This window comes from Furipterus horrens, unplaced genomic scaffold, assembly GCF_987537825.1.
Source record: "Furipterus horrens unplaced genomic scaffold, mFurHor1.1.pri manual_scaffold_10, whole genome shotgun sequence".
NCBI lineage: Eukaryota > Metazoa > Chordata > Mammalia > Chiroptera > Furipteridae > Furipterus > Furipterus horrens.
This window is the reverse complement of record NW_028327180.1, coordinates 41,925,254-41,950,205: the sequence shown is the minus strand read 5'-3', so window position 1 is coordinate 41,950,205 and position 24,952 is coordinate 41,925,254. Positions and strand designations below refer to the sequence as shown.

General features: G+C 49.9%; 1 protein-coding gene across 1 annotated transcript in view; it reads right to left on the bottom strand.

Annotated features, from left to right (window-relative positions):
* Window positions 1-24,952, bottom strand: part of MUC16 (mucin 16, cell surface associated) — a 69,591-nt gene that overhangs the window by 13,849 nt on the left and 30,790 nt on the right. Inside the window, exons 27-56 of the mRNA XM_090290189.1 lie at window positions 24,470-24,642; window positions 24,324-24,359; window positions 24,036-24,083; window positions 23,415-23,536; window positions 23,042-23,109; window positions 20,637-20,809; window positions 20,278-20,313; window positions 20,005-20,070; window positions 18,131-18,255; window positions 17,864-17,931; window positions 15,871-16,043; window positions 15,691-15,726; window positions 15,094-15,221; window positions 14,786-14,853; window positions 13,945-14,117; window positions 13,750-13,789; window positions 13,181-13,373; window positions 12,873-12,940; window positions 12,035-12,207; window positions 11,789-11,929; window positions 11,356-11,391; window positions 8,860-8,984; window positions 8,702-8,769; window positions 8,104-8,276; window positions 7,791-7,826; window positions 4,581-4,705; window positions 4,418-4,485; window positions 3,456-3,628; window positions 2,074-2,109; window positions 917-982 (exon numbers count right to left, since the gene is read on the bottom strand). Coding sequence (XP_090146315.1) covers window positions 917-982; window positions 2,074-2,109; window positions 3,456-3,628; window positions 4,418-4,485; window positions 4,581-4,705; window positions 7,791-7,826; window positions 8,104-8,276; window positions 8,702-8,769; window positions 8,860-8,984; window positions 11,356-11,391; window positions 11,789-11,929; window positions 12,035-12,207; window positions 12,873-12,940; window positions 13,181-13,373; window positions 13,750-13,789; window positions 13,945-14,117; window positions 14,786-14,853; window positions 15,094-15,221; window positions 15,691-15,726; window positions 15,871-16,043; window positions 17,864-17,931; window positions 18,131-18,255; window positions 20,005-20,070; window positions 20,278-20,313; window positions 20,637-20,809; window positions 23,042-23,109; window positions 23,415-23,536; window positions 24,036-24,083; window positions 24,324-24,359; window positions 24,470-24,642 — 3,014 coding nt within the window. The remainder of the gene's footprint in view (window positions 1-916; window positions 983-2,073; window positions 2,110-3,455; window positions 3,629-4,417; window positions 4,486-4,580; window positions 4,706-7,790; window positions 7,827-8,103; window positions 8,277-8,701; window positions 8,770-8,859; window positions 8,985-11,355; window positions 11,392-11,788; window positions 11,930-12,034; window positions 12,208-12,872; window positions 12,941-13,180; window positions 13,374-13,749; window positions 13,790-13,944; window positions 14,118-14,785; window positions 14,854-15,093; window positions 15,222-15,690; window positions 15,727-15,870; window positions 16,044-17,863; window positions 17,932-18,130; window positions 18,256-20,004; window positions 20,071-20,277; window positions 20,314-20,636; window positions 20,810-23,041; window positions 23,110-23,414; window positions 23,537-24,035; window positions 24,084-24,323; window positions 24,360-24,469; window positions 24,643-24,952) is intronic.

The window sequence follows — 24,952 nt, the reverse complement described above, 5'->3', positions numbered from 1 at the left end:
TCTTACCTGGACCAATACCCCAGCAGGCTCAGTGGAAACCCCATCTCAAAGAGGTTCTCTACACTGAATACTAAAGAAATTTTCTTTTTTCTTTTTAAAATTTTTAAAAATTGCTTATTTGTTTGTTTTACTTATTTATTTTTAGAAAGAGGGGAAAGGAGAAAGAGGTGGAGAGAAACATCACTGTGTGGTTGCCTCTCACTCACGGCCCCAACTGGGGACCTGACGTGCAACCTAGTATGTGCCCTGACTGGGAATCGAACCAGTGACACTTGGCTCACAGGCTGACGCTCAATCCACTGAGCCACAGCAGCCAGGGCTAAAGAAATTTTCTTAAATGAAAGTTTCACTACAGTCACCATTGCTCTGTATCATCCGTGATTCTCTGTGGCCTTCAACATTAGGTTCAACCTTATTGACCTGGCACTCAAGTTCCTTCCCAATCTTGTTCTTGCCGGTCTTTCAGATTCATTTATCCATCTGCTCCATATTAAGCTTAATGCTTCAAGCAAACCAAATCCCTCCCAGTTCTCCACTCTATGCTGCCTGTAGCTCACTGACCTTCCTTTGCCAGGGGATCCCCTCTCCATGCCCTGTTTGCCTAGAGCACTCCTACTCTTCTTAAAGGTTCTGTTTGGGTGACACTGACTGGGAAGCTCTTTCCATTCAGGTTATGCAGATGCTGCTTCCCAAAACATCCCCCATTGTGTTATAATGGTCTGTTAATCTCACAAACCTGGGGACTCCACAAGGCAGGCATTAAATTGAATTGTTGGTATAATCTTTGAGATAAAGATGATTGCTCTAAAGCTAGAAATTTCACACCCTAGCTTCCCAGGTCCTGTGTGACAATTGTCTGGGGGAGGCGTGGGGCTGGTGGGATTCTCTTAGAAAGGAAAAGGGGCCCCACAAATACCTGTGGTTGCTGCTGACTGCACAGGGGATGATGCGGTGGGCAGGGATGTGGTGGCTGGTTCAGGAGCTGTGAAAAAGGCTGTTGTCAGGGGAAACAGAGTCCTCCCCCCGCCCTCCCACCAAAGTGGGCAAAGTCCCATCAGGTCTCATGGGCCCCAGCAGAGGTTGTCCCAGGAAAATCACTCACAGGTATATCACAAATGAGAATGAGAAAAGGAGGGATTGTGTGAGCAGAGGGGTGAGCAAACCTGTAAATAAAACGCAGTCAAGATAGTGAGTGGGAGAATGAGAGACTGAACAAAGAGGACAGATGGGGGGGCAGGCAGAAAAGGGAGAGACAAATGGCATGCCTGGATGGACAGAGGAAGAATGAGCAGTTAAGGGGCAAAGAGACAGCAGGAAAAATGAAGACAAGTTGGAGAGATAGAAGGAAAAAAGGGGAGGAGGACAGAAGTGGGGAAGGACAAGCAGGGAATGGCCAAAAGGATGGATGGACAGATGGTCAACGAGGAGAGAAGAATAAACAGAAGAAAAGTTGGAGAGATGAATGGAAGGACAGAATAAAGGAAAACAGGTGAATAAGCAGGATGGTTGCTGGATGGATGAATGGAAGGAAGGAAGGAAGGAAGGAAAGACAGGAGGAAGGATGGATGGAAGGGAGGAATGGGGAGGGAAGAGAGAAGAGAGGGAGGAAAAAAGGTGTCTAAGAGAAAGGATAACTGGGATAATGGAAGACTAGATGGGTCAAAAGTTAAATGGAAGGACCACCGACTGAGTGCATGGGTAAGTGTGACCTAACCACTGAGCACCCACCGGAGTTTGCAGCTTGATGCTGAGGCCCCTTGTGGGGCCCCTGTAGGGGATTTTGTTGTCAGGAAGCATGAACTCAAAATCACTGTATGAACTCAACCCCTCTCCCTGTGGGAATGCTTGTTCAAATTTCTTCCGACCCAAAGGGATGTGGGGAATTTAGAAAGCCAGTACTGTGGATACAGGTCCTGAAGAGGCCAAGGACTCAGCATTCTCCCTCCCATTGACACATGGACCCACTCAGAAGACCAGCCTGCATCTGGGGCAAGGTCCCTTTGTCGGTGAGGAGAAAAGCTTGGCTGAAGACCTATGGAGACTGAAACGGGCACTGGAGGCAAAGATACGTACTTGTAGGAGGCTCATCTGGGCCATGTTCATGATAACCTGGAAACAGACAAGTCCCATGTAAGGGGAGGTGGCAGCACAATCCCAGAAGTTCCATGCATTTGACCACGTGGGGCTCCTGCTGGGACTCCTCTCCCCATGTTTACCAGGGGAGCTTCTGCGCACCTTCTAAGATGAGACTCAAATGTCATATCCACTCTAAAGGCTTTCCTGATCTTTCCATTAAAAATGACCCTTTCCTACCCACCTATCCAGCATGCCCCCAGCAAGAGACACACATACACATTTGGGTTCATGCACTTATCCCCCCACATATCCATACACTCCACCATCTTCCCTTCCACCCTCCCTCCGTGTTCACTCTATCCCTCCATCCAATGACTATTTATTGGAACTATGTGTCAAATTCCATTACATTTGGGGACTACACACTGAACAAAACAGTCTCTGCCCCACTGGAGCTTACATGAGGACAGGTTGTGCAGGTGGGCTATCTCTGTCCCTGGTGCCAGGCACAAGGCCCGGCTAACAGCAGATACTTGGTTAATGCTGAGTGAGTGAACAAAATGAAGCATTAAAGTTGTGCAGTTTGCAAGAGGGGAAATCCTGAAGTGGCCCCTGCAATGGCCAAGGTGAAGGGAACAGGTGTGAACTCAGAACATCAAGACCCAGACTGGCCACAAACCTACTGTGGGTGTGTGCAGGTCCCCTCCTCCCTCTGTACCTCTGTGTCCCTCCTTGCTAAAATGGGAGTCATAAAGGACCAGATGGCCTCCCTGGCCACCTGATGGGGCCATGGGGATAAGAAAGTGTGAGTTGCTAAGCACCATTTCCGGTTTGTAGATGGAGAGGAGGGAAGCTGAGTTATTCCAATCAACCAACCACGGCCACGCTGTCTCCCAGAACTGCAGATGAGGGTCACCCTTTAAACGCGCTCACTTCCTGGATTCTAGGCTGATGGCCAGTGTGTCTGAAGCTTGGACCCCCCAGATGTTCAGAGGCCTTCCTTCCTTCCTGGTATAGGGCCGCCCAGGAGAGAAATCTATCCTTGGTCAAGGGCATGAAGCATGCAGGGAGGGGAGAGAGATGTGGGATTTTCTTTCCCCAAGTATCCCCTAGAAAGACTGGCATTAGCGCTGACAGCTGGGGATCATGACCCGGCTCCATCACTCTCACACTACACCCACTTGGGCAAATTACTTCACCTTTTTAAGCCTCAGTTTATTCATCTGTAAAATGGGTTTAATCAAGGGTCAGCCTTACAGGGTAGCTGGTGGGGGGAGGGAGGAGAGTCTGTGTGGAGTAGAGATTCACACCTGAGCTTGTCTCAACTTTTCCCCTGGAGTTAGGGGTGGCCCCAGTGAGGTGGGCTGAGAACTGCTAACCATTGAGGTAGAGGCTGTCCTTATCCAGAGAGTAGGGGCCCAGCCGGGTGATGCCCTGGGTCTGCCAACTCAGCTCACGGAACACCTGCTCGGCAGGCAGACCTGGGTGGCTGGGGGGCTGGCGGTAGGTGCAGAGAAAGTCCACCGCTGTCTTGGCATCATTCCTCACAGGCCTGGGGAAGAAGAGGTTGACCTTTGGGGGATACAGCTCACTGGGCACCTCTGATCCTGTGTTTTAGCCTTGTGGAACCTTTTGCAGTTTCTCCACCTGGCCACACTCTTCCACCCCAGGACTTTGCACATGGCAGCGACTTCTGTCTGGAAGTCTTTCCCCTTCTCTCCTTACCTGGACACAGCTCAGAAGTCACCTGCACAGAGAGGCCACCTGTCCCCCTGGGAAAAGTTCCGTTTCTATAACTCTCCACTTATTCATGCTTTGCACCACTTTATGACATTCGAGAGCACTTTACCTCAGTATTTACCCTCCTGACCCCTGTCTGTTTTCTCCACTAGATGCAGGCAGAGGCAGTGCCTGTCTTGTCACTGTGGTAACTGCCACCTGCCTCAGAGGTGCTGTACAGTCATGCCAGTTGAATGAAAATATGAATCAAGAAGTTCTTTGTGAATACCAACAGAACAAAATCTGGCCCTGAAACATGAGAATAATTATCCACAGGGTACAGAGTTCTTGCTTGGGGTGATGAAAATTTTGCAACTAGGTAGTGAGGATGGGTGCACAACATTGTGTATGAATTGGTGTCACTGAATTGTGTTCTTAAAAATTGTGTACTTAAAGGGATAATTTTGTGCCTATCGTATTTTATCACAAACCAAAAAATCAATAATGTAATTTTTTAAAATGGTGGCAGAAAAGGATTGTCCAAGAATAGCCTGCCATGCCCAGGGGCAGCCCCCACAGTCAGAAGTCCTCTGGTGGTGGGCTACGGGACATGTGTTCTCACCTTAGCGAGATGACCCTGCAACCTGCATATTGGGGACCAAGGCTGCTCCTCCAGAACAGCAGGCGGAGCTGGAGAGGAAGGAGAGAGCCAGTGTGGGTCAGAGGCAGGTGACAGTGCCTGTGATGGGTCACGGAGAGGTGGGAGGGGGAAACAGGCCTCTCACCAGATGCTGCATGAGGGTGTTTGTGATGTTGAACTTGAGGGAGCCTGGATGGCCCATGTCTGCTGAGTAGCGCAGGTTGTTGATGGTGAAATTCAGCGTGAAAAGCTCCTCATTGACCTCTGCAGCTATGGTGGGTGCAGAGAGAGCCAAGGCTCGCAGGGAGGTTGGGGGCCCAATGTCCACTTGAGAGTGGGAGCGCACAAGGCCCGTGTGCTCCTCCGGATAAGCCTGTGGGTCACTTGTTAGTGGGGACAACTCCAGCAGTAAGAGCAGGCATAATGATTTGGGCATTGAGATGGACCATTCTCCCCAGATCCAGGAGTGGAGGGATCTGTGAAGACACTGCAGCTTTGAACAATAGTTTCCCAGGGAAAAAGTCTTTAACTTGCCACAAGATGGGGAACTGATGACCCCTGTCATTTTTATCCATATTCTCTCTTCTCTCCATCTCTGTCTTTGTCTCTCTGCCTCATTCTCTCTCTTCCTTTTGATAGATACAGAGAGACAGACAGACAGATATCTAAATCTATATATATCTCTACGAGAATTATTGACTTTTTAAACCACTGCATAGAATATTGGCATACCTGGTTGTAAGGGCAGGAGATTGATCTATTTATCTCTTATCTATCTTTCTATAGATATCCATATCATCTCTCTCTCTCTCTCTCTCTCATTCTCTCTCTCTCCTACCATTACAACCAGGTACGTCAACCTTCTATGCATTGGCTTAAAAAGGTTAAAAAACTCTAGCAGCTGTAACCAACCTCTGCATTTCATTTGACTCATCTGTAAGATGAGATAATAATGATTCCTACTTTGAAGGTTGTCACAGTTTAAACAAGCTAATTTTTTTGTAAAGTGCTTAAACAGCGCTGAGCCCAGAGTAAACACTATGTGAGGATTCATCACATAAAATTAATAAGCAAATACTTTCTTACTATGTAGGAACTTTTTACATGGATAAATATAAGCTGGGTGCTAGAATTACCCACATTAAATAAAGGAGGAAACCAAAGCACAGAAATGGTCATCTGCCCAGGGTCACATGGCTGGAGGGATGGAGGGTCTGGTTTGGACCATAGCCCTTGCTCATGACCACCCCTGCTGTGTTGTTGCTCAGACTCATGCAGATGCTACAATGTTCAATAGTTGGGATGACCTGTGTAGACCCCAGTACAAGTAGAATAAATGAACATATGATGCAGGTGAGACCAGAGGGCTCATGGCTTGACTCTAGAACAGATAAATGATGCAAGGCAGAATGTTTATTTAAGAAAAACTCCGGGGTAAAAGCTTACTTCCCCTCTCTTCCCTCACTCCACTCTGTTCATCACTCCTTCCAAGATTCCTTCTGTCCATACTTCCTTCTACCTTTCCATCCATCTTTCTTTCTATCTATGGATCCTTCCTTCCTCTCTCCCTCCCTCCCTTCCTCCTTTCCTTCCTTCCATCTTTACTTTCATCCATCCAACTTCTTCCTCCCTCTACTCCTCCCTTCTTTCTTCTACCAGTCATCTAAACAATCTATCCATCCATCCATCCATCCTTCCACCTCCCCTCCTACCTCACTGCTTCTTTTTCTTACTTCTTCCCACTTATGTCTCCCTCTGTGTATCCTTCTGTCCATCCTTCCTCCTATCCCGCTTTCTTCCATCTACCCATCTTTTCTCGCAGCCTCCCCCATCCTCTCATTTCTTCCATCTATGAATCCATCTTTCATTTCTCCCATCCCTCTTTACTTCCTCCCATCTATTGTATACATCTTTCCTCCCTCACTCCTCTTTTTTCTTCCATCCATCTGTTCTTCCTTCCATCTGCTCATCCATCTTCTCTCCTTCCCTTCTTCCATTCTTCACCTCTTCCTTCCTTCCATCCATCCATCCATTTTGCGTTCCCTCCATGTGCATTGAATTGTTCCTATAATGCTCCAGGAACTATTCCACGGACTGTATAGTGAGGAACAAAACACAGTCAATGGAGCTGAGTTTTAATATTTTTCCTAATATAATTTAGGAAAAGATGGTTGTTATTGGACCTCAGAAACCAAGAACCCTAACATGGTATGGAAAAAGTGAAGGAGGTCAGTGATGGACCCAAGGACAGTTTGAGAAAACGCACCCCTAATGCGAGGGCAATTAATTGTTGAAAACCTACAGTGTTTTCATTGCAGTGCTTCAGAGGCAAAGGGAGTTTGGCCCATAAACTGAAACATAGTATGTGTGCACCAAAAATAAACATGTTTTGGGGAATAAATTAACTCATGATAGAGAGCCAGAATGTAAGTTTTGGAGCTACAGGAAGTCTGGGTTCTATTACTTATTTGCTGTGTGGGCTGGTAGCCTCTCTTAGCCTGAGTTTTCTCATCTGTAGAATGGAGCTAAGTCACATGGTTGTAGTGAGAATTAAAGGACAGAGTGTACACGTTTTGGAATCAATTGTGTCCTCCACCAAAATTTGTATGTTGTAACCCTAATAACTACTGCTTCCAAGGGTGACTGGAGTATATTTGAAATAGGGCCTTTAAAGAGGTAATTAAGTCAAAATGAGGCCGTTGGTGGAGGCGGCTCATCCAATCTGACTGATGTCCTTATAAGGAGAGGAGATCAGGACACACAGAGAGACACCAGAAGTGTGGACAGAGGGACAGCCATGTGAAAAGGCAGCAAGAGGAAAGCCATCAGCGAGCCAAGAAGAGTGGCCTCAGAGGAAGCCAACCTTGCCTCCAGGACTGTGAGAAAATAATTTCTGTTTTTTGAGCCACCCAGCCTACAGTATTTCGTTAAAGCAGCCCAAGCTGACTAATATAGTATGTAACTTCGATGGTGCCTGGAAGGTAGGGAGTTGAAATAAATGTTCACTGAAAAACAAACAAATGAATAATGGATGTAACACTGAAGTTGAGAAACTCTAATAACAATAAACAAAGGTATGAATAAAAGGATAAGCAAAGAGTACCAAAGGCAGAATTTTAGAAGAATTAAAATGAAAACCACATGAGGGTCAGAACATGGTGGGAAAACATATCAGTGCCTAAGATTTTCTTGCCCTGGACTGCAGCTCTCTGCCAGAACCCCAGGAGAAGGAGAAGGGATGAGTCAGGGGCCCTTCCAGGTGTTCCCCTCACCAAGGATGGAGGTAAAGAAGAACAACTGCTCCCTAAACTAAATTGGGGATGAGACCCAGGAATTCGGGGCCGGGAACACTCACTGGTGGGAGTCAAGGCTGTGGTCCCATAGGTGTAACCTGCAGAGGGAAGGTGAGAGGGACTCAGCGAGAGTTAAGGTGAATGGAAAAGATTAAGGGGAAGGGATTTCTGTGATGAAAGCAAAGGGAAGGGTCAGTGGAGACACATTCAAGGAGGAGGCCACCAGGCAGTGTGACTGAAGGTGGCTGGGCCCAGTGATCACTTCATCACGAGGAAGTCGGAACCCAGACCAGAAGGAGAAAGCTCACTTTAGAGAAATGGGGGCAACAAAATCCCCACTGGAAAAAAGATCATGGCTGTAGTTAAGCCCCTCACCATTGACGTGAAGGCTGTCCCTGTCCAGGGTGAAGGAGCCCAGCCGGGTGACACCGTGGGTCTCATGGCTCAGCTGCCAGTACAGCTGCTCTCTGTCCAGCCCGGGGCCCGCAAGGTCAGAGCGGTAGGTGCAGACGACGTCCACTCCGGTGGCTGCTCCGTGTTTCTCAAGCCTGGGGAAAGCAGGGCAAGGGGCCTGGAATACTGACGGGGCTCATTCTGGGTCAGAAGGGTGTAGGCTGAGAGAACACTCAAAGTGTAGCTCTGGTGCTGTGTGGGGGCTCTCCTGAATGCCTGTCATCTGAGACAACCCAGTCACGATTAGGGACAGAACACATCTTAATTAGAATTTGCAGACAGGATGCAATAGTTCTTCTAATAGGAGGGTCTTCACTTAAAACAGAATGTTCTCTAAATTACGTAAACTATAAACATGATGCCTCATTTCTAAGCCTTGAGCATTCTCACCACTCCGGGCAAGAAGAAAGTGTAAAGGCATCAGGAGGGTGCTGGGCGCCTGCGGTGCCAGGGACCTGCTGGCTGGTGCATGGGGGCCCACCTGGCTTGGTAAGATGCTCTCTCTGTCTGGAGGTCTCACCTGAGCGAGGCCAGTCTGCAGCGAGAGTAGAGGGGGCCGACACTGGTGTTACGGAGCAAGAGCAGCAGCTGGAAGGGAAATCGGGGTGGTGAGCAGAAGTGCTGAGGGCCGTGGGCAGGCATGGGGTGGGGCCGACCCTGGCCACCGAGGGCCCTCACCCGGTGCTGGAGGATCCTCTCAGTGGAATTGAACTTCAAGGAAGCTGGGTGCCCCATGTCCTCTGTGTAGTGCATGTTGGTGATGGTGAAATTCAGGGTGAAGAATGCCAGGGTGGGGCTAGGGGCTGCCATGGGGGAGGAAGAGAAATATGTTCAGCTGGAACCAGAGTAAAGACCAAGTGCCGGGGCTCTAACTGGGAGCACCAGCAGTGGACTCAGTACAGCCATGGGCTGCAGGAGCTGAAAGAGAGAATGTTATGGCATCCCCAAGACATTGGGAACCTTCACTCATTTATTCAGTGAGCATCTATTGAGTGCCTACTGTGTGAGAGGCTCTGTGCCGGACTCTGTGGTTCAGATAAATGGGGCCTGGTCTTACAGTGTTGTGACCAGGAGAGTGACCAGAGCATTATGATGTAGGGAAGCCAGAGCAGGTGCCGTTCAAAGAGAGACACCCCATCCATGACTGGGGAAAGCTTCCCAGAGGAAACATCGTTTCTTGTGCCACCAAAAGCACAGATACTAGGTGACAGGAGCTCAGCAAGCAGGCACAGGCCCAGCAGGAAGGCAGAGCAATTGCCCTCAAGGAACTTGATTGAAGTCCTGCCACTCTGAGCTTGGGGATGTGTAGACGTGAGAGTGGAGGGATCTCTGAGCCCGGGCTGGTGGGCAGTGACTACGCAGCTCAGGGGTTTGGGTGTGATTTGTAGAGCAGGTGGTTCCCCAAAGATTGTCAACAAGAGGGGGGTTCTCTGAACAGAGGCACATCAGGAGTGACATTGCGGCTGCTATATGGGGTCAGAGTGGAGATGCCTGCAGTTGTCCTAGCAAAAATCTCTGGTGGCCTGAATAAAGGCTGAGTGGTGCAAGTACAGAGAAAAGGACTCATGAGATATTCCAAAGGGAGAGAAGGTGACCTGGTGGTGGGTGGAAGTGGCGGGTGAGTGAGACGGTAGGTCAAAGTGGGCGCCTGTGTCCCTGCCTGTGGTGATGAGGACAGACTAAGTTTGGGAAAAGATGATGATTTTAGGGTCTAAAACCAAAGGGTTGGATGAGGTCCAGGAGGCAGTTGGCCCAAGGGCCAGCAGTGGCTGTGTGGTGTGGGCTGGACTCAGGATTTGGATTCAGAGCAGCTGGACCCTGGGCAGCTAGGGGTCCCTGAAACCCACGGAAATGAGTGAGTTGCCCATTGGGAAGGTGAGTGAGTAACGAGAGAAGTGATTACTATAAGTGATTTTGGAGAGGTGACTTTGAGTAAGAGCCCTTCTTCCTCTGGGCCTGCTGGAGGGGGATGGAGCCAGAGAAGTGAGGTATGTGTGTTACAGAAACAGGGGAGTCCAAAAACAAACTCGAGAGTTTGCGGCTGGGAGATAGGGAGCAGGAAGCAGCTTTCAGGATGCCCTTGCATGCCTGGAGCTAGTGACTGGAAACATTGTTGCAAACATCTGCTTTACTTCCAAGACTCAGGAAGATGGGAGGGATCTTGGACTGTGGGCTGGTACCGAAGAAGGAGACAGAGCCTACGTAGGGTTCTGTGAATGGTCAGGACGGTTTGCAACACCCACTGCGTGAGAGGACGCAGTGAGGGAGGGAGAGGAGGCAGGGAGGAAGAGAGAAGCAGCTGCTGACATTTTGGACTGGCTCTGGCTCTAGGAGGCTCTCTCTCAGGCTCTCTCTGGCCCTCACGCCCTCACTCTCTGGCTCTTGCGGGCTCCCTCCATGTGGCTTGGAGAAGGGGTTTCCAGGCTGCTTAAAGAAGCTCTCGCCAGGCGGTTTTGAGAAGGAGAGGAGATCCACGCGGTTTACAGGAAGAAGGCAGTTTACGAGGAGGCTGAGACAGTTTACAAGGAGGCTGAGAATCAAGGGGGTTCTGCATTGAGAGCTGGAGGGCACCAGAGCACAGAAAGGACCTCCCCAATCAGAACTGAGTGACTGGCAGCTACTGGTAAAGCTGAACTGTGCCTAGGAAGTAGGGAAACGGTGTTTCGGACTTTCCTAAGACTGGCCAGGTCTGGGAGGGGGAGGCAGAACCATGTGTAAATAAACAATTCTTTTTCTTTTCACCAGACTCTGGTATTAAGAGTTATAATTCTGGCGGCGGGCAATCGGGCCCCTAACCAAATAGCCCGTGGGTTCTGTTTCAATCGGAGCAGCCCAGGGGTTCTGTTACACGTGGACATCTCAGGAACTGAGGGGGAAAACAGGAATGAAATCCAGAGTGTACTGTGGCCTTAGGGGAATGGTGGCATTAGTGGCAGCTCTGGTTATAAAGCTGTGCCCTTCTCTCTATGCACCATTTATCCTGCTGTCATTGTGTGGGGAGAGGGGTGGCTCCTTACAGCCCAGTTTAACCCCATTTCTAAGCATGACCTCTGAAGTCCTTCCCATCCAATGGGGGTGTGTGGGAAACAGGTGTGAAGGGTTGGCTGGCTGAGCAGCTCCTGTTTTTAGGGACAGGGTGGTGGTCACAGGTACACATCAGTCTGAAATACTCACTACTGGGGGTGGTAGCTGAGACCAAACGGGAGTAACCTAAAAAGAGAGGGAGAGATGGTGAGGAGAGGGGAAGGGAGAATTCTTCAAGAAAAAGGCAGGTTGGCTGTTGGAGAGAGGGTGGCTTGACTCACAGCTGGGATTCATTAAAAGAAAGACAGAGAGCTCACTTGGGGGACAAAATATCCACCCTCCCCGCCCCAGAGAGGCAAAAGCCTTGCTCAGATCCCTCTGAAATGTGAGCACCCCGTGAGAACCTGAACTCAGGCCAGAAGCCTGTGGCCACAGAGCCCACTCTGTGGAGGAGGTCTGGCCCCCACACAGCCCAGCTGTGTCACAGATGCTGGGGAAAAACCCCCACGGACTTGGGTGGGAACCCCGCAGATCCGGAGATGCCAGGGGAAGGTGCCCACTTCTGGGCTCTGGGGTCCTGCACCGTTTTCCCCAGGCTGGAGGGGAGGCAGTGGGCTCCTGGTTGCCTCCACTCCTAAGGGCTGGGACTTAACAGGGCTGCAGACACTCTGGACCTCAGAATACTCACTGCCGGGGGTGCTGGTCGGGGTCTGAAGGGTGTAACCTGCAAAGGTGGAGAAGAATGAGCAGGAGGAGGGACTAGGAAAGGGGCAATGGAGAGGGAGCATGTGGGCCAAGCTGAGATGTAAAAAACATGGCAGCCCCTCACCGCTGACGTAGAGACTGTCCTGGTCCAGGGTGTAGGGGCCCAGCCGAGTAACACCATAGGTCAGCTGGCTCAGCTCCCCGTACAGCCGCTCACTGTCCAGCCCGGGACTCACAGGGTCAGGGCGGTGTGTGCAGAGCATGTCCACTCCAGTGGCTGTCCCATCCTTCCTGGGCCTAAAGGTGGTTAATGGAGGTGACAATAAATAAAGTGAATTCCTAGGAGGGGTCCTGACATTCCTGGGGCAGGACAGGAAGAGGCCATAGAACAGGAGGAGGCTGTTAGAGAGGTGCAAAGTCACCCATAGATTCTCTGAGCTTACCGACTCTGGCCATCCTCACACTGTGAGCAGAATAGTGGGTGGGAAAATTACTAAATAGGAAGGTCGACACTGTCCGTGGTGAGAGGATTATGAGTAAGTTACAAGGCAGAAACCTGCATCTGTAAGGTATGGGGAGAGGAAAGCTCATTCTTGAGACATGTGTACAATTGGAATTTGGGATTAAAACAAGAGAAAAGACACATTCATCTTGAGAAATATTCTGGAAACAGAATTGAAAACCTAAAGGAAATGCCCTCACTGGTCAAGGGGAGGCTAGAAGGAAATTAGAAGGATGAGCAAGCTAGAGGCTCCACCTTGCTGACGGGGTCGGCAGCAGCCAGGGACAGTATGAGGGTGGGGGAGGGAGGGACAGTCAGAAGAGGCATTGGTCCTGGAACAAACGTCTCCTGAATTCCACCTCTTCTAAGGACATGGACAGGGAGGCAGGAAGCAGGCAGGACAGACTCCTCAGATCTGGAAGCACCTGAGGCTACTTTCGCTGGCTATTCAAGGTCTCACCTGAGGAGGGTCAGTCCACAGCCTGAGAAGAGGGTGCCCACACTAGTATTCTTGAACAAGGGCTTGAGCTGTGGGTGAGGACAAGGGAAGTAAATAGATGGGCTGAGGGGCAGGGACAAGATGGCCATGTATGATCAGGACAAGAGTGAGTGGGCAGGGCAAGCACGAGTGGGCAGGGCAGGAGTGGGAGGGGGTCAGCAAGGGCAGGAGGGGGTGTAGGTATGTAGGTGGCTTCAGTGAGCAGGACGGGTGAAGTGGGTGGGGCTGGCATCAGTGTGCTGGGCAGAGGGTAGGTGGGTGGGTCTCACCAGGTGCTGCAGGAACTTCTCGGTGATGTTGAATTTCAAGGAGCCAGGCCACATGTCCTCCACGTAGTGCAGGTTGGTGATGGTGAAGTTGAGGGTGAAAGGCACTGGCAGTGGTACTGTGGCTGCAGCTGGAGAGGGAGAGGAGAGCCCACACCCAGTCAGGGCCCTCATCCCGAGAGCAGCGGCCACCTCACTGGAGAACACAGTGACGGCTGATGGTCCTTTGGCCTAATTCCAGAATCACCAGTGTGGACGTCAGACCATGCAGCGGTGAAGGAGGGAACAATTTGGAAGCTTTACAGGTTCTAAAGAGACAGTTGCAACCTAAGCTTACTATGCATTTCAATTCAATCGCTGATTTGTTTTCCTCCATTTACCTACCCAACCACTTTTCAGTGGCCATTTCTGTGTCCAGCTCACAACAGAGAGGTGATTCATACTGAGTCGTATTGCAGTGACTCCTCAGCATGTATCCCTGACCCCTTCTGTTCCTGAGACCTGAAGTGCATGTAGGGCCTGTTGCTTCCACTGCTTGTGGGGGAGGGGGACTTCTGAAGGCCGCTCAGTACTCACCAGTGGGGGTGCTTTCTGAAGTCTGGTGGGTGTAGCCTGCAGAGAGAGGGAGAGAGAGAGAGAGAGAGAGAGAGAGAAAGGTGCTGGGTGTGGGGAACGAATTAAAGAGGCCTGCAGGGGGAGATCGAGGGCACATGCAGGGGGAGAGCGAGGGCACAGCGGTCCAGTGAATCAAAGGTGCTGCTGCTCACCATTGACATAGAGACTGTCCTGGTCCAGGGTGTAGGGACCCAACTTGGTGACACCTTGGGTCATCTGGCTTAGCTCCCGGTACAGCCGCTCTCTGTCCAGTTCGGGACCCATGGCATCAGGGCGGTGGGTGCAGACCATGTCCACTCCAGTGGCTGTCCCATCCTTCCTGGGCCTGGCAAAGGTGGTTAATGGGGGTGACTATGAATACACTGATTTTCAAGGTAGGGTCCTGACATTCCTGAGCCAGACAGCAAGGGGCCATAGGACAAGAGGAGGCTGTTAGAGAGGTGCAAAGTCAGACATGGATTCTCTGAGCTCATCGACTCTGGCCATCCTCACACTGTGAGCAGAATAGTGGGTGTAAAAATTACTAAATAGGAAGGTCGACACTGTCTGTGGGTGAGAGGATTATGAGTAAGTTACAAGGCAGAAACCTGCATCCATAAGGTATGAGAGAGAAAAGCTCATACTTGAGACGTGTGTACAGTTGGAATTTGGGATTAAAACAAGAGGAAAAGACACATTCGTCTTGAGAAATATTCTGGAAACAGAATTGAAAACCTAAAGGAAATGCCCTCACTGGTCAAGGGGAGGCTAGAAGGAAATTAGAAGGATGAGCAGGCTAGGGGCTCCACCTTGCTGATGGGGTCGGCAGCAGCCAGGGACAGTGTGAGGGTGGGGGAGGGAGGGACAGTCAGAAGAGGCATTGGTCCTGGAGCAAACATCTCCTGAACTCCACCTCTTCTAAGGACATGGACAGGGAGGCAGGAAGCAGGCAGAACAGACTCCTCAGATCTGGAAGCACCTGAGGCTACTTTCGCTGGCTATTCAAGGTCTCACCTGAGGAGGGTCAGTCCACAGCCTGAGAAGAGGGTGCCCACACTAGTATTCTTGAACAAGGGCTTGAGCTGTGGGTGAGGACAAGGGAAGTAAATAGATGGGCTGAGGGGCAGGGACAAGATGGCCATGTATGATCAGGACAAGAGTGAGTGGGCAGGACAAGCACGAGTGGGCAGGGCAGGAGTGGGAGGGGGTCAGCAAGGGCAGGAGGGGGTGTAGGTATGTAGGTGGCTTCAGTGAGCAGGACGGGTGGAGTGGGTGGGGCTGGCATCAGTGTGCTGGGCAGAGGGTAGGTGGGTTGATCTCACCAGGCGCTGCAGGAACTTCTCGGTGATGTTGAATTTCAAGGAGCCAGGCCACATGTCCTCCACGTAGAGCAGGTTGGTGATGGTGAAGTTGAGGGTGAAAGGCACCGGCCGTGGTCCTGGGGCTGCAGCTGGAGAGGGAGAGGAGAGTCCACACCCAGTCAGATGGGGATGGGATGGGGGCAGGGCCCTCATCCCGCGACCAGCGGCCACCTCACTGGAGAACGCAGTGACGGCTGATGGTCCTTTGGCCTAATTCCAGAATCACCAGTGTGGACGTCAGACCATGCAGCGGTGAAGGAGGGAACAATTTGGAAGCTTTACACGTTCTAAAGAAACAGTTGCAACCTAGCTTACTATGCATTTCAATTCAATCGCTGACTTATTTTCCTCCATTTACCCACCTAACCAGCATTTAGTAACCATTTCCCTGTGTCCAGCCACCAGCACAGAGGTGAATCACAGCTGGGTCTTATTGCAATGAGTCCCCAGCCTGAATCCCTGACCCCTTTTGTCCCTGAGAGCTGAAGTGCATGTGGTGCCTGTTGCTTCTACTCCTGGTTGGGTAGGGGGGGCTTCTGAAGGCCGCTCAGTACTCACCAGTGGGGGTGGTTTCCGAAGACCTGTGGGTGTAGCCTGCAGGGAGAGGGTGAGAGAGAGAGAGAACAGGTGCTGGGCGTGGGGAACGAATTGAAGAGGCCTGCAGGGGGAGAGTGAGGGCACATGCAGGGGGAGAGTGAGGGCACAGCGGTCCACCGAAACAAAGGTGCCACTGCTCACCATTGACATAGAGACTGTCCTGGTCCAGGGTGTAGGGACCCAACTTGGTGACACCTTGGGTCATCTGGCTTAGCTCCCTGTACAGCTGCTCTCTGTCCAGTCTGGCGCCTGAGGGGTCAGGGCGGTGGGCGCAGTCCATGTCCACGCTGGTGGCTGCCGCAGCTCTCTCAGGCCTGGGGAAGGAGAGACCAGAGGCAGAGACAATGAGGATGCATTAGCACCGTTCTGGGGCTGCTGTGCTGCTCCTGTCAAGGCCCTGGACTGCTGTGCCATCCACCCCTGAATGGGTTTGCTCCCAACTGTAAAAACAGTCCCATGGAAGGCCGCGCCCTGATCTGGGACTCCTCTCACTGGCCTCCCTGCCCTCTACAATTCATTCTATGTACAGAAGCCAATTCTCACTCTAAAGGACAATCTATTCTGTTTAGACATTTGCTGAAATACTTTTCACTCCCTCCTGCCTATACATGACGCCCCAACAACCCATCAGGCCCATCAGGACACCCAAGGCCTGCCTTGCTGCCTCTCTGCCTACTTCCCGCTTAACCTGAAATAACAAATTACATAGAAGGAAACATAGGTACTAAACTTATGAACATTGGTCTCAAAGAGGATTTTGTGAATTTGATCCCAAAGGCAAGGGAAGTAAAAGCAAAAATAAATGAATGGGACTGCATCAAACTAAAAAGTTTCTGCACACAAAAGAAACCATTAACAAAACAAAAAATGCAACCTGCTGAATGGGAGAAGATATTTGAAAACAATACCTCTGATAAGGGGCTAATATCCAAAATATATAAACAATTCATACAACTCAACAACAAAAAACAAACAATCCAATTATGAAATGGGTAGAAGGCTGAAGAGACATTTTTCCCAAGAAGACATACAAATGGCAAACAGATATATGAAAAGATGCTCAACTTTGCTAGCTGTAAAGGAAATGCAAGTGAAAACTGCAATATCGCCTAAAACGTTTAGAATGGCTATTATCAACAAAACAAGTAACAATAAGTGTTGGAGAAAATGTGGAGAGAAAGGAACCCTTATTCACTGCTGGTGGAAATGTAATAAACTGGTGCAGCCACTATGGAAATCAGTATGCAGTTTTCTGAAAAAATTAAGACTAGAGCTACCATATGCCTGAGCAAACTCTCTTCTGAATATCTACCTGAAATTTCGGGAAAACCCTTATTTGTAAATATATATGTACCCCTATGTCCATTGCAGCATTATTTATGGTGACCAACCAAAGTGTCCTTTGATGAGTGATTAAAGATGGGGTACATATATACAGTGGAATACTACTCAGCCATAAGAAGGATAAAATATTGCCATTTGTGAGCATCATGCTAAGCAAAATAAGTCAGATAAAAAATAAGAATGTTATGATTTCACTCATGTGGGATATAAAACAGAAAAAAGCAAATGAATAAAAAAAGTCATAGACAAAGACAACAGAATGGTGGTCACCAGAAGGGAAGGGGGATGGGAGGGGAGGTTGAAGAGGGTAAAGGGGTCAAATACATGGCGATGGAAGGAGACGAGACTTTGGGTGGTGAACACACAGTGCAATATACAGATGATATATGACAGAATTGTACACTTGCAACATAAGTTTGGTTATTAACCCATGTCACCCCAATGAATCAAATTAAAAGAATAAATACATGCAGTGTGTGCTGGGGGCATGGTAGGCTGTAGGTTTATTCTTTGTGAGGGATCAAGGATGCATCCTTTATGAGGAATTTGGTGCATACTTTCAGGTTATTACATTTTATCACTTTGTTCCTATTAAATATTCCATATGTGATTTGAAGCTCTTGAGGATGGGAAGGTCCAGAGCAGGGTCCAGGGGCCAGAAGCTGATGGGATAGTGGCTGTTTCATGTGGGGAGCTGGAAAGGGCTGAGGTCAAAGGGAGAACCCAGCTCTAGAGGATTGTGGATAAAAACCTCTGTTGTACCTTGCTGGGGAATCTCTGGTGGTCTTACCTGAGCAAGGTGAGTCTGCAGCTGGAGTAGAGGAGGCTGATACTGGTGTTCTTAAACAAGGGTCTGAGCTGTTGAAGGAGAAGGAAGGAGTAGAAGGGCCAATACGGAAGGACAGGGGCAGGGCTGGGATGAGGTGGGGGCGGGGGCTGGTATCAATTGGGAGGCAGAAAGATATGAATGGGGCATAGCTGAGGTGGGGTGACTGATAGAAGTGGGCATGGCAGGCATCAGTGGGCAGTGCAGGAATGAGGTTGGCAGGAGTCTCACCAGGTGCTGCAGGATCTTCTCTAGTGTGTTGAACTTCACTGAGCCCGGAAGCTGCATGTCCTTCATGTAGTGCAGGTTGGTGATGGTGAAGTTAAGGGTGAGTGGCACCAGGGCAGGGCCAGAGACTGCAGTGATGTTGACAGAGAGAGGACATCACACACGGAATCACTGCCTGAGCTAAATTTAGGGGTGTGGGGTGGGGGGGGGGTGAGTCCTGGTATTCACATCTGCTGCTAGAGCTCAGAATGACTCTTCCCCGAATAGGAGGCTTTATTTTGAATGACACCAAAAACAGTAGTCGTCGTAGTCGGCAGCCGTCCGTCTCGAGAGACGATGGTGTAGCTTCTTAAGAGTCTATCTGCACCACCGAGAATGGCTGTGCAGTCCAACTCGGGAGTGACACGGTATCTGTCTCCTCCCGTGTTGAATCGACATCTTGCGATGACGCTGGAGTGTCCTCTCCAGTGAAGCTGAAGCTACAGAGCCTGGGCAGGGTGATATGGAGGGTCTGCTGTTGCCCATGCAGCAGACCCCCCCTCTCTTCGCAGCTGAAGGGTCCAAGGGAAAGACGGAGTCAATACAGCTTGGCTTCAGGTGCGCCGCAGGAGTTGCCGGTGTTGACTACAACGTCAAACCGCCTTAGGGACTCCGGCTCCGGATTTTCTGTCGGGGTTTACTCCCTTAGCCTTTCCCCTGAAGAGGTATGCCGCAAGGCAGCGGAGGTTTTTTGGAATCAGAGTTTTCCTTCTCTGCCCAAAAACAGTAATAATAATAATAGTGGCAATGAAAATAGCAGCAATAATAACAGCTGATGTTTGGTGAGGGCTTACTTTAAGATACCCTGTGCTAAGCACATTCCATCCAGAATCTTATACAATCCTCACACAACCCTTGGGGTACATCCTGTTACTTACCTCCCACTGACAGACAAAAGCGAGTTTCAGAGAGACTAAGGCACTTCCCCAAGGCCACACAGCTATTTTAGGGCAGAAGCTCAGGCTCTAGAGTCTGACAAACTTAGGGTTGAGTCCTGACCATCGCTGACTGTGTGACCTCAGAAAAACATTGATTCCTCAAAGAGCCAGTCTATGCCTCTCTTAAATGGAGAAACAGCAGTGTCTAGCCTCAGGGGTTGAAGATCACATATATGAGGGTCCCTGTTATGTGGCAATCAGTAAATGCTGCTGTATTTACTTTGTTGTCATTGTTATTATTATTTATGTCTTTTCTCTCCTATTTCTCCACCTCCTGACCCTGGCTTGGCCATGACTTGCTTTGACAATAAGAAAAGAGAAACATGATGCAAGCAGAGGCTTGGAAGTCAGTCGCTTGCCCTCTCTTGCTGCTGGGAACTCAAGGGCCCCCTTGTGAGCCAGTCAGGGCTAGTCTGTTGGATGATGTGAGGCCACGTGAAAGAGAACTGAGGCACCCCACGCATCGGCGAGGCATCCCCCAAAGTCACCTAGCTAACCTGCAGGTGACTGCAGCCACGTGAAGAAGCCTAGTGGAGACCACTCGCACTACAGAGCTGACCTATGTACTCCGGAGCAGCAGTAAATGATGGTTTTAATCCAGTGGATTTGGTACTCATCTGTTACATAGGAGAAGCTAACTAATACAAAACCTTAACATAAAGCAAAGGGTGGATTAAAAGGAGCCGTACTTTCAGTCTGGGATTGAAAACGTTAAGTCACAGAGCTCTCCAAGCACAGAGGTGGAGGTGCACTGGTCTGTGATGAGGGTGTGGCTCCCCAAATTTATCCTTCCCACACTGTCCCCTTGCCTTGACCTACCCATACATACTGTCTTGACTTCTCATTGTGAAGCATGGCTTATATATCGGAAGGGAGTAGACATGGAGAGAAGGCTCTTACCTGTAGAGCTGGAGAAGGAGGTTAGAGCTGATGAGTTTCCTGAGGAGGGTGTGGAAGTCACAGAAACTGAGGAGGAAGCATCAGAAATGAGAATGATGCAGCTTCACCTTGGGGATGCCGGAGAGAGTTGTCCTTGCAGAAGCTGGGGGGCTGTGTAACAAGGGCCCTAAGGCTTCCTTCCCCCAACTGAGGCCTTAGCCATACACAGGAGGAACCAGCTGCCCCCACTAGCCACTGTGGAGCCACGGGGCCATCTAAGGCTTGAACACTTACCCCTGGGAATGGAGGTCAAGGCTTGTCTGGTGTAACCTGCAAAGTAGATAAGAGTGAAGTGGGTGTGCCAAAGGTTATTAAGAAAGGGATGAAAGGGCTGGACTGCTGAGGGGAGAGCAGAGTCCACCAAGGGGTTGTGTCCCTACAGACAGTGTGCCCCTTGTAACCTTTCTCTGATTCGCCACCTCTCTGTGTGTGATGTGGGCACACGTGGTGGAGAGCGGGGACCTCACAGGAGGGGAAGAGTGAGGAGAGGGATCTGGAAAATGCGTGGGTGTATCCTCTGGCCAGAGCTCACAGCATCAACAGAAGAATCCCCCTGGTGCTGCAGAGGACCACTGTCACCATGAGATGCTCACCATTGACATGGAGGCTATTCCTGTCCAGGATGTAGGGACCCAGCCAGGTGACGCCATGGGTCTGATGGCTCAGCTCCCAGTAGAGCTGCTCCCTGTCCAGTACGAGGCCTGCAGGGTCGGGATGGTGGGTACAAATGGCATCAACGCCAGTGGCTGCTCCACCCTTTTCGGGCCTGGGGAGAGAAGTACATGGATATGGGGACAGGACTGAGACATTCTGGTAGGACATTTTTGTCTCAGCCTTCTTGCATGCGAAGGCCAGCTAATCTGCTCTCCTGGTCCAGGCATGAGCCACTCACAAGACAAGGGGCATCTTTGAGCCACAAAGGACCAGAGTGGATGGTTTAGAGTCAAATGATCATCAGGTCAACCTTAGCTCTTTTGAATAATCCATGTGGCTTCTCTGACTCAGTTCTCACAGCTTTGCAGCATGGAGAACACTGTGACATCTTGCTGAAATGTCATGGGATTCAGAAATGATTGACATAAAAGATCCAGCCTTCCTCCCTGACACATTAGAAGTGCTCAAAATTAATTAATTGTTTAATTAAACAAATCTTTACAAAGCACCCACAGTTGCTAGGAAAACTGGTTAGAAAATAGCTCTGGACAGAGACTCATCAAGTCTCAGAAGGCTGATCCAATCCAAGTTTTTTTTTCTTTCTTTCTTTTCTTTGATTGATTCCAGAGAAAGAAGAAGGGAAGGAGAAAGAGAGGGAGAGAAACACTAATGTGAGAGAGAAACATTGATCAGTTACATCTTACATGCACCCCAACTGGGGACCAAACCCACAACTCGGGCATATGCCCTGACCGGGAATTGAACCCATGACCTTTTGGTTTGTGGGGCAATGTCCAACCCACTAAGCCACACAGGCCAGGGCCCAACCCAAGTTTGGGACCTAACATCTGAGCATAAGACATTGCATAGAAGAGATGCCCACCCACTACACACCTTTTTGTGTTACCATCTCTCTGAGTCAGCAGGAAAAACTAGGCCTGAAGGGATAACCTAGGAGGTCCAGCAGGTCACACTGCCAGAGAGCATTACTGGGGAGAAACAGGGTCCCTTGCACCTCAGCAGGATGGAAGTGACCTGGAGCTAAGTTGCTTTTAGCTCTGGTGCAATGTCAGTTGCTTTGCCTGGCGATGCTCCTGGTGTTGAAAATGACCCCTGGCTTGGTAACCTGCATCTTTTCTGCAGGGACTTTAAATGGATAGACGTCAATACCCAGCAGGAAGCTCTGGTTTTGGGCTTCCTTGTGTGATAAATGCTCACAATAAAAACACTGGGACACAGGACTTTAGCAGTAACCGAGGCAGTTGTTTATACACAGATCTGCAGCTTTGGGCACCGCCCAAAAGCCAAATCAAAGGTGCGTGCCGAAAAGATGGAGCTGGCTGTTTTGATCCAAATGCAAGTAAACCCCTTGCCTTTCCCCCCTCCGGCTCCTTCTCTTTCGTTTTTTCATGCTGGATACTCCTGAGTTATAATCTAATGCAATTAGTTAAATTTACTGAGGGTGATAATTAACTCAGGGTGATCTGGTTATAGGTCTGTCTCCAGCTCTCCTTTGAAATTTTTCCTAACTTGTTTGCTGGGCTGTCTAGCTACATTTTTCCATTTCCCTGTGTTTGGTGAGGAATATCTCCCCCGCTTTGATCTCAGATATCGTTTGTTATCAGAAGCATTGGTGCTGAGCTGCGGAATGCCCCCTTCCTGACTTGTAAGTGTGCTGATACTGTTAACTCTGGCTCAGAGACCCTCTAATTACATTTGTCCTTTGCTGCTAATGATTTTCTATTGGTTTGGGAGTCACCAGTTTCCTTGCCCTTTACACTTGGGTGTGGGGTGACCCTGTTCACTGGGCAGAACTATTATAAGAGATATTGGCTCCCCTGTGGGACATGGGACATCTAAGCCAGGGTCACTCCAAAGTCGATCCACTGAGGTTTCATTTCTTTGCACGTGGACCGTTGTCTGGAATACCAAAAGAATAGCTCTTCAGCTGCCCAGAGCTTTCTTGCAAAAAAATAAATGCCCAGTGCTGCCCTGCTGGCATGCAGTTTCCTGCCCATGTCCTTCTAAGTAAAAGTGTAGTCGTGTGTGTCCCATTCAGATCTTTCAAATCTGGCTGTCTGCTTGGATGCTCTAGAGTGGGCAGGGCACAGCACCAGCACCACGGCTGGGAATAGCATGAGGCAAGCAAGGCGCTGGATCCAACAGTTAAGGACATGCTAACTCTCAGCACTGTGCAAGCGTCGGGTGAGCACCTGAAGGAGAGCATCTCCTTACCTTTTGTGCTTTAGGCCCCTCGCTTCCCTTAGCTTAGTCTGGGTCCTGGCCAACCCAACCAGCCCACACCCATTATACCTCCAAAGGCAAGACAAATAGGAGGTCTCACCTCAGTGTGGTCAGTCTGCAGCCAGCGTACCATGAACCAATGCTGCTGTTGGCGAACAAGGGCTTGAGCTGAGGAAGAAAGAGTGCATGGATAAAAAATAAGGATGAAACTAATCATTATTTAAAACACGATATTTTAAAATAAAACAATAGCTCCCTAATCCTCTCATACCCCATTTATTTCTCAAAAGGACCCTTTGGGATTAGTATTTTTATTGTCTGTTTTACAGATGAGGAAACAATGTCACAAGACTAACCACTACTCCAAAGTCACATCACTTTTACTTGAGCCTGGAACTGCCTAATTCCAAAACTGTAGCAAGGAGAAGTAGGGTGAAAGTTGGAAAGAAAAATGGGTAGCAGGGGGCTCTCACCAGATATTGCAGAAACGACTCAGTGGAGTTGAACTTCGCAGAGCCTGGCTGCATGTCTTCCGTGTGGCGCAGGTTGGTGATGGTGAAGTTGAGGGTGAAGGGCACCAGGGCAGGGCCAGCAGCTGCAGTGGCCAGGAGTTCAGGGGGATGGAGAGGCCACACCTGAGTCAGTGCTGGACCAGATATGGGGCAAAGGGTCCCTGGGACACAACCCCTGCCTGCTCTGGGGACCCCATCAGCTTGGACATGAAAGGGAGGGGGTGCCCATGCATGGGGCTTTATATGGGCATCATTTCTTGTTTGTCTCTGAGGCTGGAGACGGAGTAGAGGTGGGGAGTGGAGGCAGTGGTGTATTCTGTCACATGGGTCCCAACCTTAGCCACATACAGAAAGTAAGGATGATGGTATCCATGTGCTACATAAATGATCCAGAGATGGTGCCTGTATATTAGCCTCTAGGTATTCAAGAAATCTGAGGGGTCTGGATAGGCCCTGTCATATATTCCAGAGTCAGCCTTGGTCTTGCTGCAGTGATGCCACCTACTCTACCCCTTCTCTATGTCCTGTGATTAGAACCCAACAGGAGTGACGGGGAGCATCTTCAGAGAAGAGAAGGCCTACCTGTGGAGCTAGAGAAAGGAGTCGGGATCCCTGTAGAAACTATGGCCACTGTAGACAATGGAGAGAAAAAAAGGCATGAGCTTCAGGAGGGGAACCATCATGTCCCCTTGGAGGTACGAGAGAGGGGGTGGCCATGCCTGGGAATTTCTTGGGTACTGGTCCCTGTTCATCGGAGGCTGGGGGTGGAGGAGGGGGTGAGGTATGGAGGCAGTGAGTTCCTGGTCTCTTCCATTCCTAAGGGCTGAGACTTGCAGGGTTGGAGAGATTTCTAAACCTCAGAATACTCACTGCTGGGGGTGGTTGTCCGAGTGTGGCGGGTGTAACCTGCACAGGTAGAGAAAGATCAGGTGAGGAGGGGAAAGATGAAGGAGAAGGAAACATGAAGAAGGAGCATGTGGGGCAAGCCGAGATGCAAAAACATGGCCGCCACTCACCATTGACATAGAGACTGTCCTGGTCCAGGGTGTAGGGGCCCAGCCGAGTAACACCATAGGTCAGCTGGCTCAGCTCCTCGTACAGCTGCTCGCTGTCCAGCCCAGGGCTCACAGGGTCAGGGTGGTGTGTGCAGAGCATGTCCACTCCAGTGGCTGTCCCATCCTTCTTGGGCCTGGCGAGGAGGTTAAGGGGGATGACAAAAAATGAAGTGAGCTTTTGGAGGAGTCCTGACATTCCTGGGGGCAGGACAGGAAGGGCCATAGGAAATGAGAAAGCTGTTAAGAGAGGTGAGAAGTCAGACTTAGATTCTCTGAGCTCACTGACTTCTAGCCAGCCTGGGCCTTTGAACAGAGTCCGTGGGCAAGAGAATTAGTATTAAATTGCAAGGCACAGGGACAGGAGAGCTCATAGTTGAGACAAGTGTAGAGTTGGAATTTGGGATTAAAGCAAGTGAAAAAAAATGCATTTGTCTCGAGAAAATC